The following is a 15479-nucleotide window of genomic DNA, read 5'->3' as shown; positions in this document are numbered from 1 at the left end:
CCTTTAGTTTTTTTAGCACCTTTACTAAGTTGCATGTGCTCAAAGTATTGCAAAAATATGTAGAATTTGTAACAGAGAGCTCAATCAACACATTTTTGCCTACCACAAAATGACATAATTTCAATTTATTTCTAATAAAATGCTTGTCCTAATGAATTCCAGTCCCTATCCCTTTTAACTATTAATATGAGAAATGGGTAGAGCACGGAGCAGAGCACAGTAGAAGCTGATGCCGTCAACGAGAGCTCAAAGGCTGCAGGGGTAGGGCAGCCCTTCAGTTAAGGTACCACTCCCATTTCTGTTTGAAATCTGCATTTTTTTGTGTTCAGGGTGATTCCAGCATGTACCCAAAGATCAAAGGTATTTTTTCAGGTAGCCAGGGCATTTCACATTTATCTGCATCAAAGGCAGTACCTTTTCCAATTCACCTGAAAATCAATAGGGAGTTCATGGTATAAAGTGCGGATCTTAGAGAGAAATTGTGCTCAGGAGGACAGCCACCATGCTCTGCACCGGCTGTGGTTTCCATGCTGTGTTATTCTTGGGGCAGCAGGGAATATTTGAATGATCAGTGGGAACTACGTGTATTTGTTGTTGGCATGATGTATTGTAGTATGCGTTATGAGTATATAGCTGACCATCATATTTCATATATATGTTTGTGGATGGCTGCTCACAAGAAAAAGGATGACTGAAGTATTTTGAGTTTTATATTTATGATGGTGAAACCTTCACTGAGGATGACTGACAGGACTAATTGCTGTTCTGACTTTTTTTTTAACTTGCAAGATTTCTTTTACTTGTCATGAAACCTCCATGACTCTTTCATTGTCTTGTCTTTTGTTTTATGTGCAATCTGTTGGAAGTGCCATAGGCTTTGGATGGCCTGAAGAACTTGCCATGGTTTTGTCTGCCACGCTGTCACTTTTTAGTCATTCCCCTAGCTTTACCCCATGCCCATGTGAGGTCTTGTGTTCACATGCTCCCTGATACGTTTCATGTGCAACAGTCCAGTTCACAGATAATATTTTCTCCACGTTTTGGCCAGTTTATTAGACTGAATATTTCAAAATTGCTCTAATTCATGTTGTCTTAGTGACCTAAACATTCTGAACCTTTTCTTTTATTTCTTGCAAATTGTGTGAAATCAGAGTTCATCTAGAAATGAAACTCTTTTCATCTGAGGATACAACGTGGCTGGAAAAGGAGTATATTTTCATGGATTATGAAAAGGCAATTTATAGTTACCTACTAGAGCTTCCCAATTTTTTCTTCTCTACCCCCCCCCTTTTTTTTTAACTGATGTGCTTAACTGATTTTTGTAGGCTGCTTTTTTACTATACATTCTAAAGTCATAACATGAGTTTATAGTGTGTACACAGATGCTTTAAAAAAAAATCTCTAGCATTGTAAATCTTTAATAGAAACAATAACTTCAAGTTGAACTAGATACATAACTACTAACTAGATGTTGAACTAAAATGCCAAATAGTGGAAAAAATTATTAAGGTAGTGTAAGTACTAAAGTAAGTTACTAAGATTCTAACTAGAAGATGAATCATTGACTATATTGATCACTTACAGAGTGAATTTCTCAGTGTTTAAAAGAAATATTGGGAGATTTTTCCTCTATAGCTGTATATATAAAAAGAACATTACACTGTATATGCTGTGCTTCAACCTGCAAAGCAGTGTACAGGGGTGACTTGGCCTTATTATCTCTCGTAGCAGGGGATGAAACTGAGGAAAGAAAATCTCTTGTGTTACTTACCCAGGACTGCACAGGAAAATGTGGTAAACTGGCCTAGAACATAGTTACCTTGGATACAAGTGCTAGAAGTTATTGGATAGTAATTTAATGGCACTGACACATATATGCATGATTGGAATGGTAGAGCAAATGCTGAACTCATTTGCCAACTAAATGCTATTATGCACCAGTGTTTTTTCCAGTTAGCCGTGGAATGGCATCTCTTGGAAGATCTCCTGTGACTGTTGGTGTGCAGGGTTGTGAGAGGCCACTTTACTTATAAGCGATACCACTATGTTTGTCTTCAAGTTCTCTTGAGATGAAAATAATTTCCTGATGTGAACGTCAGTGGGGCCCAAAGAGATGTGAGGTATATGGAGGAGGACCAGTGCTGTGCATCGCTCTCCCTGCTGCCAGTCCCAGGTGATTTGCTTCCAGCAGGTGTAGGTCAAGTGCAGCCCCTGTGCTTAAATGAGCAGCTGTGGAGTTTGAACTGAATGATGGAGGCTGGGAGGCAGGGACGAGGGACCTGGAGGTAAATGCTCTGATGCTGCTCATCTGCTTCTGTTCAAGTAAGGGCTGCCACATTGTTTGTATGAGACTGCCTTCAGTACTGTGAAGAACAGGATCCCTGAGTTCCAGCGACAACGCTAATTAATAATTTAAATCCTTCATCTCTCTTCAAACTCTTTGATCTTCTACTTTTCAGCACTAATAAACGTCAGCACTGTGAAGTATCTTTAATCCACTAGCTTCTCTATAACAAGGTAACTTTTGTTTAGGGTGGAGGTTAAAAGATGGTGGGAGTCAAAAAGAGAAATTGAGGTGCTGTGGTAGTAGTCCCTTGAGTGTTTGCACCACAGGGCTTTAGTGGGACTGTAAGTGGTTTTTGTAAACTACAAATGTAAGTCCTTTTCAATAAGAGAGATATAATATAAACTGTGTTTACACTGAACTGTCTTTTATGATAGTGATTAAAAGAAGTGTTTCCCTCAATGTGGAATTAGTTACTCATTGGTAGAATAATCAAAGATGACTAAACCTGCAATGAATTTGCCTCTGTCAGGTTTCTTCAAAGGAAAATTCTGGGAGAGCCTGGTTTCATTAGGCCACCATGGTCTTTTGGGGGTTTTAGTCGTCTGTTTGTGACATCAGTATCACTACAGAGTAGATCTAATTAGATATTCTCGGGGTGTGATCATCAAACTTTGAGCTTTTCATGTAAGTGACTATTTGACAATTGAGAGTTACTTTTCCTCGTAAGAATTAGTTTCTTGAAATGTGTATCCCAAATAAAAGCATCATCCCAATACCATCTACTGATCTTTCTTTGCAGAAATGTTCCCAAGCTTAGCACTTGCTTGAGTTATGAACTCAGCCAGAACTCCAGCCAGGGATAAAACTCTGTATTAAATAAACGGACTGAAATCAGAGTGGCAGATTTTATGTTAATTGGCTCTTTAAAATGTGTTGTATTTAGAACATTTATTGCATCTAAATATAACTGAAGAACTTGAGAAAATAATGTTATTGTACTCTGTTGTTCTCTATGTGGCATCATCAGCATTATCCCCAGTGAAGCCAATTAAGTCATCAGTTACTTTATATTCATCAGTATTATGTGTTCTTAATGATGCATTAAAGCATTAAATAATTTCTAACCTTCTCTATTTCTCATAAGTGGTCATTTTTATAAATGTATTTATTTTGGTAATGATGATGTGTGCTGTTTTAGAAAAGGCAGAATGATATATTATATTAGCATTTTTTGTAATATTTGGCTCATTTGTATTTTTTATAATACACAGACTTTTAAAAAACAATTTGGAGTCATTTTTCTTTTGCCTACCTTACATATAAAATCAGAAATTTATTAGAAGACATTATGTAACATTAAAATGCTGAATTTCCATAAACTGGAAAACTGTCCATCAGCTGCTGGTGATTTGCTTTGTGTGATAACTAGAGAGGCTTCAGGACTTCTGTCTTTTCTCTGAAGATTTTTGGATGAGAGAGAGAAAGAGAGAGTGCATTAGTTTAGGAAGGAGGATGGCTTGTAAGTTAGAAAATAGGAATTTTATAGTCAGTTTTGTCCTTAATAGAAACTAATGAGGCAGTTGACAGAATGGACATAAGATGATAAGATAAGTGAAATCCTTGACCCAGTTAAGTGTGTTGTTTTGAGAAGGTGTGAAATTGTTTACTTTGGACAGTGAGCAAGAGAGGTGGTTTAATGAATCCTAGATGTTAAAAGGGGCAGCAGGGTTGCCTTTTCACTGTCTAAAAGGCTGTCTGCCTGTCAGTTTTCCTACTTGTATTTGAAAATAATGAAAACACTGAGCATGCTTTGAAAGTTGTGGGAGACAAATGTGAAGTAATATCTGGGAGGAATTCTGCTAACCTTATCTGATCACTAGTGAAGACTGCAAAGACAAGTTCTGATAGGTTGCAGAGGTGATTTTCTCCAGGAGTCTGTTTTTCCAGTGTTGTTTCTAAGGAAATTGCCACATCATTTTGGCACATCATCACAAGATTCAGGGCAGAATTTCATGACATAGCTGGCTTGATCTCATGGCTTGTTGCTTCTCAGGAGGTAGTCCCAGTTCTTCTCATATATTTTCTAGTGGGTTTTGCTTTTAAAATGTGAAAAATGCCTTTATCATTTTTTAAAATATGATTTAGTTCTTTTGGAAGGGCCAGTTTTCTCCTATTTAATCTCCCTAAGCAGTCTCATTGTAGGGTCTAGCAGGAATGAGAGCAAATACAAGACAGTGGCAGGAGCGTGTGGCAGGGATTTAGCAGGAGCAAGGCTATACCCTAAGGTAGCCCTTAGCTCATCTCTGCAGCACCATCTGACTGCATCCTGAGATTGCGTGAGTGGGAGAGTAGTTAAAGGATGTGAATATACACACCTATGTCTTTTAATTAATGATACTTCATCATTTCTCACATCTCCAGTTTTATACGCTCCTGTTTATAGAAAATGAGCTGGGAAAAAAAGGTTTTAATGACTGGGTAGTAAATGAGAATAAGAAGGCTGTTTTATTCTGGAAGTTACAGATTGATATGTTGGAGATAAATAATACTAAAGGGGAGAATGAAATCCCAGAGGAACACTACTTTAGATTAGTTTGATCATTTTGATAATATTAAGAGTTGCCATGACGTCTATCAAGATGATGACAGGTACCAATGACAAAGTGGCAGTGATAACTAAATAGCACAGCCCACCTACTGTGTTTAATTGTGAATTCTTCGAAATGAGTTCCATACTATTGCTGTTTGTGTTATTTCTTACTCTTAATGAATCAATGGAATGTAGAATTTCTGATTAAAAAAAACATAATCTACACAATGCTGCATGCTATTTGCCTGTCTCCCTGGCAAGAGACTCCATATCCCTGTTTCCTTAGTACCTCCTTGGTCTGCTTTTTTCCATTGTGTTCTGTATTGCCTTCTCTGAACATAGTGTCTGTCCTGTTCTTGATCCACAAAATGATCTTGCTTTTCTTATTTAAATTCCTCCTGCACAGTTATTTCATCTGTTTTAAAATAATCAAGTTATCCAGGTATCTAACTTATTTATATGTATGTGACAGGTAGGGTGGTGTATTGACAGAGGAACTGAAAACTACACAGGTATATGAACCACATGTCTGTCATCAGTCTTCCTACTTCTGTTTTTATTATGGTTTATTCTCCTGTCTGTGCATGACACATGAAGTTACTTGGGGCAAGGCTTATCTTTTTCTGATGCCAGAAGTCCTGTTTAAATCTAAACAAATATATATATAAGGCAATTATAAGGAGAAATCCAGATAATCCAGTAGGATTAAGCTGATAATTATCTTTCAACAGTGACTAGTGGCCGGAGACTTGAACTGGTGCCAGTATGAAGTACTTTGAATAGTTGGAAGGTGATGAGTAAACCATCTTTTGATAACCAGGGTTTCTTAAATTGTTCAGAGTCATTACACAATGCTGTGTACAGGGCTAATGAGATTCTGGTGATTCTAAAAAAAGAATAACCAGAAGAAACAAGATGGTAGCCATCCTGTCCCTGAAGTTGTCTAACTGCATAAATTAAAAGCCTGAGGGAGAAGATGAATTCAGACTTGGTAGGTGTCTGTATCATGTTGCTTAGAAAAATGAATACATCTTCTAGGGCCCAGTACAATAGTGAATTGCCTCCATGACTACAGGAGTGCGAAAGCTTCAATGCTTCCTTGGGCTTTGTGGCTGTAAAAGCTAATTTTGCTTTTACAGAAAGAAATTGCAATAATAATAATTTTTTTTGTGTGTGTGTGTGTGTGTGTGCAACTGTATTATGCCTTTTTGGTAATCTATCCTTGCCATTGCTTGTCATACCTGGGGAGTCTGTTAAAGTTTCAGAGTATGAGTTTGTTCTTGAGGAAGGTAATTGATATCAGCTTTTATCTTTCATTCTGTTTTTGTGAGATTCAATTTGGATAAACTGAACCAACTGGATTTTTTTGCAAGGCCTGGAATACAATTCATATGTGGTGAAATTTTTCATGCTAGAAGTGAAACCAGCCAAATAGATTTTAAACTAGAGTGACCTGTTGTGAAGTTTTGTCCCTTGGAGCACAAAATATTTTTGATCTTATAAGTGCAATTATATAATCTAAAACTAGCCTGGGCCATGTAGTCAAGAATGTACCTTAGGAACAATCCTGCCCTAATGGGGAATGGCCAGAATGACCTAAAAATATTTCCCATCTCAAACCTCCATAGCTTTTTGAGGGCAATGATTATGGGTGTAATGCAGTGGGAAGGAGGCAATCAGTGTAAGTATGGATATACTGCAAGTGGGGTGATGAAAATCATATGCCTTTTTCTTTGAACTATTTGATCAAATAAAGGACAGATACTTTAAAACTGTATTTTACAATGTAATACTTCTTGACAAAGCTTCAGTTTAGTGCTGTGATAGAAGGGAAACAGACTGACTCACAGAAAACTGAGATCATTTCTTGGATTGCATCTGAGTGTGAAAATATAAAGTTGACATTATGGAAGCTATGAACTGTTTCTTACAGTGCTATAAATGAATCAGTGGCATTGACAGGAAGAAATTGAATAAGTACATGATCAGAGATAAGTTCTTTTGTGAGAAATACTGTTTCTGCTTTAATTTTGTTTTTTATTTCTCCTTCCCCTCCCCTCTCTTTCCCTTTCAGGGTAAATGGGAAGCTGGTAGCATTGAAGGTGATTAGATTACAAGAAGAAGAAGGAACCCCATTTACTGCTATCAGGGAAGGTATGCACTCACATTTAATGATTATGCATGGGGTTTTTTTGTAATTACATTGCATTTCTTATTTCTGTGCCATGCTATAGTGAATAGCTTGAGAATTCAAATTATATCGTTATGTTCTCAGTAGGAAGAAACTTTGGTGCTTCAAAAACAAAGCCTCTGGTGTGGGAGTTCTTGTTAAAGAATGCATCTCTGCCTCTGCTTTGGCTCCTGTTAGATTTACTATACAAATGAGTACTTAAGAGCATGTTTAAGGTGGGTGTGAGAAGTCACTCTGGAAGGTAAGGGAACTGTGTAAGTCGCGCTTCTTGCGTGCAGGCAGCACCTAAGATGAAGGTAGATGTAATTTTTCATATACCCGCAGCATGAAGTGAAGAAAAGCGTTTCTTGATGAAGGCAATCGGAAGATCAGGGAGCAAAAATACAGGTGTCTGAGAAGCTGCGTGTAGTTTGGGACTAGCTTTTGTTTGTTTTTCCTTCCCCATGGACTCTAACTTGTGTGGCTTGGGAATGACTCTTATCTAGCATGCTTGGAGATGCCTGTTACGCTTTTTGCTCTGCTCCTTTATCCTTCCTTGTCAGCCTCTCGCGGTCCCTAGTGACGGCTGCTTTATCTGAGCCTGCCTGTGTCAAGCTCCTTTGCAGAAATTGCTGGATGTGCCTTCTCTGCGTGGGCTTCCTCTGTTAGAAGGTACTGAAAATGAGCCTTGGTAGAGGAATAATAAACAATTTAGCATCACACCACTGATTCAGACTCAGCTGCAGTTGGTAGTGAACTAAAAAGACAAGACTGTTGTGGGTTTTGAAGGACCTCTTAAAACTGTGCTGACTATCTTGGTATAATTCTCAAGGTGCGATGAGCCAGGGAGGTACCAGAACGTCAGCCCTCACAGGATCCACAGCATGGCCCTGCGAGGGAGGCATGCAGCTTCATGGCCATTGCGGCCGCAGTCCTAGCAGCTGCAGCTCCCTTGTCCCTCACTCCTGCCTACGTTCCTGCAGCCATCCATATGCCGTATGTGTGTCTGTACAATGAGCCTGTTTTGGGCTGGACTGGGCAAAAAAAATTGATGTTTCATGTGATTGACACCCTGAAGTTAGAAGCCTTTAAAGTACTGTGGATTTCCATCCCAAGGTTGTGCATTTTAAAGGGGGCTCTTTCACAAAGGAGGGAAACCGTAGGTGGCCAATTTATGAAGGAATTTCAGCACTTCTTCTGTACTGCTTTATTTGAGTCATAATTATTGAATGATCTGACACATTTATTCATAATTATATATATTTTATCTGTGAGCTGTCTGTCCCCGCAGCTGTGCTGCGATAACGAGGTGTGCAGAGGGTTACGAGGACAGCTTTCAGTATTTGTAATGCCAAGTTCAAGGCATAACAGCCTGTGTTTCAAATGTTTATTGTTCTCCAGGTTTTTAGCTGATATGGTACTGACTTAAGAAAATAGTAGATAAGGCTTTCTTGCACCTTTTTAGTGACATTTAAAAGATTTTTAATGTGAGCTTGCTCTAGATGAACGTTTATAGCGTTATAACTGTCAAATACAGTATAATGTGTTTTCCTTCATAAATAGTTTGTTGTGTGAGCTCAGTATAAATAAGTATTTGTTAGGAGCAAGAACAGAGATTTTTCCACTTGATTATTTTTTTAAATTATGAAGGCACATGAAAATACTTTTCACAGTGTCATTGGAGAAGTTTTCCTTTTAGCTGTGACTACAGCACTGTGGTTGAAGCCAGTTAAAGTTCTGCTACTTTAATATTAGTAGAACAAAGCTCTTGTCTAGAAAAGCTCTTAAAGTTATTAATATATATTTTCTTAAGTATGCGGTATCTCACTGATTTTGATGGGCCTATATGCATCCATTGCATTTCTAAGTACTCATCTAGGCTGGGACTAGATCCGAAGAGTAGTAGGCTAATGAGAGGGGTTTTTCTTGACTTTTGTAGACTCCTGGTTAGGTGGGGTCAAACTCAGTTTATAGGTTGGTTGGTTGTGGTTGGGTTTTTTTTTTGTAAATGTAATCAGGTTTCCTGGGTAGTGGAACTTCATTCAGATCTGTAGGAGCTATTAGAAATACAGTCTTGTATGTTTTATATCATGTAGAAGTCAGACATACATGATGTGTAAGGTGGGGAGGGGAAAAATCTGTATTTAGTTAGGCTTTGGCTTTTCTGTTGCTTGTTTTGATTTTGTCAGAAACAAATATTAGGGTGAGGAAAGTAAGGAAGGCTGTATTACAAATGTAACTTTCAGAAGATAATCTCAGTGATGTTGTGCCAGACTTGTATTATTTGATGGTAACGCCACAGCTGAGGAAGCTGTTGCTTTCCTCTTAGCAGCATCTAATCCGTCTTGGACATGCTGAGTTCTGTAATGCAGCTGTGGCTGATCTCAGCTACATGGGTGGGAAAAAAAAAAAGAAAAAAGAAACACTTGTATAAGCTCTTGAAGTTATCTGATAAGTTTGATATGGAAAAACAGTAAGAATTGGACGCTGTGTTAAGCAGATTTTTCTTGATCTCCGTTGGCTGATTGAGAGCTCCAGCCCTATAATTTAGACTGGGACTATTAGGACAAGGACAAATACCGCTGAAGATGAGATCAACTTCTAATTTCAGTTATCTGAGGAGTAGTGTTGCCCTAATCAAAAAATGCATGTATGGTATCATGAGCCAGGGTTCTGTTGGAGGGCATTTCTCCAAAGTCCTTCACAATGGAGAAGCCAGGCAGGTTTTGACCTTGATTTATTCCTTATTTTCTAATTTTCCATCAATGCAAGGCAAATTCAGGCAGAATGCTAGTTATTTGTAAATTAAAACTACTGTAAGTAAATTGTTCAACATTTCTCCTGGCTGTTTGGGTAAAGCAGTGAGAGAAAATGCCATTCCTGCGCTGTGCTCCTAATGGGGATGCTGTGTGATGTTCATTAGGGGGAAGTTACAGGCTGAAATCTTAAGCAGTGGTCATGCTGAGGGAATTTTGTAGCTGTCTGTGTACAGGGAAGCATATTGTTACTGTTGTGACAGCAGCAGAATGAAGCTCAAAGACAAAGCTACAAAGAAAAAAGACTAAGTAGGAAAATGCAGGCTATAAATATGGCATGTGTGACTGTGGAAACAAGCAGTAACTTGGTTGAAACAAAAAATGGAAAGAAAAGTAAAAAAAAAAAAATCCCCCAGTAAAGCTGCATAAGAAGAATCATAGTTAATGACTGGGGGAGGTTTAGCTGAAACTTCAATTAAAGCTTATAAAGTAATTCTGCTTTTACAGCAGATGTGGGTTTGTGTCTTCTACCATTTATCAAAGTTACATAGGTTTGAATGAAAGTAGGTAAATGTAGCTTATTTATCAGTGCTGCTCAGCTGCCTGTTGAATTTCTAGAACAAAATTTAGAAGTAGCCTGTGCTAAATGTTCTTTCAACTTGGTCTGAGTCAGTTGTAGCAATTTATTGATGCTTTCATTTAGTGACATGCAGTTTACAGGATGTTTCACTCTGAATTTAACTCGCTTAGTCTGGGATAATCTAATCTACTTTTGAAGAGCCTGAGAAAAATAAATTAAAAAAAAAAGGAAAAAAGAGTAACTGATTGGATGTGTATACCTGAGTGGGTTAAACCTATGTAATTTTCTGATCACAAAATATGAGTGGTGCAGTCCACCATATTACTGTTGTATTTTAAATGTGCCTGCAACTGTGGTATCTGAGACAGTATGGAGCCTGACCATCATTTACACACTATTTTCTCATTAAACTAAATTTGGTAGAATATAGGTCAGCAAATGATATGTTTTCTGTGTTTGTGTAGTTGTGATTTATTCTTTTACTGTACCTCTCATTATCTGCTGTTCAGAGATGTTTAAGCACCAGATTGGAAGTGTTACTGAATCCACTGCAGCCAGCAGAAAAGTTCACTGACCTTAACTTTTATCTCAGATATTTCATTCCCCTAATTTCCTGTAATGTCATATGTTCATCTAGGCTAAATACTGAACTGTGCAGTAGATTCTAATTCTGGAAATAGCTTGGTTTACAATTCTGTAGTTATCTTGTTTGATTTCTGAGAGATAATATTCCTTATATCCAGCATGACAAAGATTTTGCTTTTTGGGTATGTATGTAGACAAACTTCCCTTGGTTTTATCGCTACCTTGCTTGTGAGGTTAACTTGCTTACTGTGTTCCTTTCATGGGTAGTAAAATTATTTCTTCCCCATCCTAATTGTGGAAACTGTTTTGTATTTGGTTTTCATTTTCCACCCTTGGAAATGTTGCTGCTCCTTTGCTCTGCTTAATTTGATTTACTATTAGTAATAAAACTCTATTCTAGTGTTTTAGTATATGGTAATGTTTCATTTCCCATAGGTCTAGATGATGTTTCAAAGCATCATCCAAACCAGACATGTTTTGTAGGTATTTTTGTACTTTGCAATTTAAATGCCATGATTAGGCAACTTTTAGTTTATTTCTTTTTATTAATTTTTGTATTTACATCTTGTAATTAATATGTATTTGTACCTATTTGTGTTTCACATTTAAAAGTGTTCAGGTCAGAGACTGTCTCTACATCTTCAGTTTGAGAGTTGCCCAAATAATAATAATTTTTTCATCTACTCCAGCATTGAAAACTGTTACCTTAATGCTGCGTATGGATAGCAGTGTGCAAAAATAGCACATAAATGCTTTGGAAACAGCCAGCTGTCTTGCATTATAAAATTACAAAGAACACATGATTTGTTTGATGAATTTTCTTTAACTTAAATTTTTAAAGAGCAGTTCAGCATGCATACTGAATAAGGTTGTTTTGTGACTTGTGGGAGAAAACTTAATGCATTTGAGTGCCAGCACAGAGCAGGGAGGAGAGATTCTTAATTCTTGGCCACAAAACATTTTCAAAAGTCTTCAAAGTTTCAGGCCTCTTCCATCCATATCTCACTGTGTGGTAGGAGGGAACAAGAGAAACAAAAAATGAAAACCTTAAGGGGTCTTTCAGAAAGAAATGCGAGTCTGCCTTTATGCCCCAGGCTGAACAGACTTTCTGCGGTTGGGAGGTTTTCTGAGGCCTCCCCTTCTGAAGTTGTCAGGCTGGAGGGGATAAATCTTCACAAAACTTTTATCTTCGGAAAATTGAAGTGGAGTAACTGCTAAGAAAAAAGTACAGGGAGGATCAGCAGTTTGCCAAGAGAGAGCCCTTACCTAAGTGAACATGTAATTTATTGCACAGTGTTCCTAATGGGTGCACAATGGAAAATTCTGCTTTGCAGTAACAATACTGAAAGTGATGTAAAGCAGCTGTGCTTCTGTATTATCCAAGAGAAATAGCACAGTCTGTACCTGTACCATCTAAGGAAGGGCTACAGAAAATTATATTTTTACTCAGTAGATATAATTCTTGTGATCTCATGTTGAATTATTACCTGAGTTATGCACGCACTTCCCAGCTCAGTGATTTTTGACTGATATATAGCATAACTTTAAGTCAACAAATGACCTCATGGCACTAGTTAGATGACTCACAGTGATAAGCCTCCTATTTATTGTATTAGAGTAGGTCTGGAAGGTTGTATGCTGTAGGTCAAGGGCACAGTGAAACAATATCTGTCTATTTTTTTAAGAGTCATTGTTGGTTGATCTACTGGGAGAAGGTAAACATGAAAATTGCAATGGGAGTCCCATCTTCATCTGCCAGTAAAGAGTAAATTAATTTTTTTTTGAAAGTTAAATCATCCTCTTACAAAAAATAATCCTATTCTTCCTTTTATGTAGGGTTGGTTTTTTGTTTGGTTGGTTTTTTTGTTTGTTTTTTTGTTTTGTTTTTTTTTTTTAATTAAGGAAGATTGACAACTGCTTTCTTCTGAGTGATAGGACTTTGGAGGACTTTCACATTTCCTTCAGGAAGTCCAGTCAAGAAATATAAATTTCCATAACTGAAATGCCTAAAAGCTTCATATGTGTCTGGCTCAACAAGCCTCAGCGAACTTTGAGGGATTACATTTAAGATTATGAAGATATAACTATTCTGAGCATGCATGTCACATGAGTAACTATAGGGGGTTTGTGTCTTTATGTTTTTAGAGTCTGAGGATAAGCTCACTCTCCCCAAAAGCCACATTGCTTTGGAGCATTTAAGTAAAAAAAGAAAAGGACAGTAGCTTCGGGAACATTTTCATTGCCTACAGAGTTGGCAAAGCTGGTGCCTAATGCACGCTAAATAGCTACAGCTTAATTAACTGTAAAGTCCCTGCAAAGCCAGTGCAGCTTGTAGTCATAACAGCTTTGTTTTTCAGTGTTGTTAAAAATAAAACACATGAGCCAAGAACCTCTGGGACACTTTGTTGCTGGATATTTAAGGTCAAGAAGTATTCAAAAGTAAAGAAAGTCCAGCAATTTTAATTTCTCTGTCTGGTCTCTTTCTGTTATGGGCATCCTGCAGCCTTACCAAAACTGTACGCTTCCTCAAGATAAAAGGGGAATACAAGATTGCCAAATTAAGACAAGTTGGGCTTCAAAATACAGTACATTTTGAATAGGATGTTCCTGGGACCTTTCTTATGAAATGAAGTCAGCTTTTAAAATTTCCGAGAAGTTTGGATGTTACTTATTATTAAATACGCTGTCATGTTGTAGAGAAGTGTATGTTCATTCTTACTGAACATTAATAATAGAAAAATCTCCTTTAATTTCTGGCATTTTTATGACTGAACATTTTTTTGAATAGCTCAGATTTTCAATCATATTTCAGTTGTGCTTTCTCTTGCGTGTGTGTGTGTGTGTGTGCATTTGCATATGTCTGAGAGAAGCATGTTAGATCCTCGGCAATGTGGAGCTTTGAAGCAGCAGGACCTTACATCATTATTCTGCTTTCCCTCCTGCTGTTCTCCCCAGCCCTGACTGTTTGCTATTTTTTTCTACTGACAGTATTCATTTGCCTTTCTTTGAAGGCCGTTGGACTGACTGGCTGAAACAGGTGAACTGAATTTCTGGTCATCACCGAAGAACATGGGAGACCTGATAAGTTTTCCAATCTCAGATACAGTGCAAGTGATTACTGTGATGTTGTATCCTGCTTTTCAGTGTGTCCAAATTGTGCTCTGCTCCTTCCTCACTTCTTTTTGGTGGACCAAACAAAGGCTTCTGTCCACGTAGGGTGCTCAGAAATGGTAGAGATTGATAAAGTCTGTCTTGCTTGTTTCTTTGTTCCTTGCTATTCATAGACTGAGTCTAGTGTTTCCTTTTTTTTTTTTTTTTTAACCCTCTAACAAATTAGTGGTTCTCACAATTATAAAACCTTCAGGAAAGCTGGGATTGCGTAAAGGCAACATAAATGATGGTATTTCCCTTTGAGAATTGTGATATAAATTTTAAACTCTATAATGAACTGCCATCATGTAGGAAAAGTGTCATGCTTTTCTGAAAAGTACAAATGAAAATTCCAAATTATCCAGCTTCATAGAGCTAAATCTGTTCCACAGAATATTCTGTCCCCTCTGTCCTCCTCCCATTCCCCCTCCAATGTTTTATCTGTAGCCTGCTGAGATGCAGCACGGCTGTACCAATTGAATCTTCATTCAGTACCTTTGATGTGCAAGATGTGACCTTCTTCTGGCTTTTGTTCTTGGGCACAGTTCAAGCAAGAAGAGAATGGGGTGACATACTGTGGATTTTTTTTTTTTTTTTTTTTAAATATCATCATTTTTGCCATCAGGAATCCTTTTCTCATCCTTGTTATCAGTTAGCTTAATGGTAGACCTCTCAGACTCTGCCCTACTTCCACTGAAGAAGTTGTCTGTGCATCTTCAGTATTCATATGGAAGGTGTTGGATAAGGGATCTTGTGCTAGTTCCAGCACTAGAAGGTTACAAATCCATTAGTCCAGGGGCACTATTGAATCCTTCTCAGTAAGGCATTTGCCTACAGTTTCCTCTGACCTGTTTCAGGCCTCTCTGACTTGGCTTTTGGCCCTGCTGGGGGGCTCTGAGCAGTTTTCTTCTGCTCAAAAACCATTTCTTCTCTTCCCTGTTTAATGCAGGAGTCAGAAGTGTTGCCTTACAGATTTATCTGGTCTGCTGCTCTTGCTGTCCCTCATAGTATGATGGGAAGGGTAGAAGAAAGATGGCAATTACAGAATATGGAGGATAAAAGGAGGGTGGCAATCCTTTCTTCATATATAACTGCAATACATAACTATAAGTCATACAGAACCCTTATGCAGCTGTCATGGCCTTCTTGTTTGAGTGGAAGTTGGTGACGGTCAGTCTTTTTATGCTGTATGCAAATTTAACTTCCTCTTATAGCATGTGCTACCACCTAAAATGCAGAGCTAAGTTAATCCTGCTCCAGGTAGCATTAGTTTTTTACCCTGTCGCCATATTCCAGTTGGAGTGGATTGAATTGGTGATACAGATACTAGCTGGTTGTTAATATGAATAAAGTTGCTAGCA

General features: G+C 37.9%; 1 protein-coding gene across 6 annotated transcripts in view; it reads left to right on the top strand.

Annotated features, from left to right (window-relative positions):
• The window catches only part of CDK14 (cyclin dependent kinase 14), a 334071-nt gene that overhangs the window by 107657 nt on the left and 210935 nt on the right, over positions 1-15479 (top strand). For all 6 annotated transcript variants that reach the window (XM_069775346.1, XM_069775384.1, XM_069775377.1 and 3 more), the window contains one exon: positions 6952-7031. In XM_069775346.1, coding sequence (XP_069631447.1) covers positions 6952-7031 — 80 coding nt within the window. The remainder of the gene's footprint in view (positions 1-6951; positions 7032-15479) is intronic.

Source organism: Haliaeetus albicilla, chromosome 2 (genome assembly GCF_947461875.1).
Source record: "Haliaeetus albicilla chromosome 2, bHalAlb1.1, whole genome shotgun sequence".
In the NCBI taxonomy this organism is placed as follows: domain Eukaryota; kingdom Metazoa; phylum Chordata; class Aves; order Accipitriformes; family Accipitridae; genus Haliaeetus; species Haliaeetus albicilla.
Note: the sequence above shows the minus strand (reverse complement) of the source record. Positions and strands in the feature narration are given on the sequence as shown.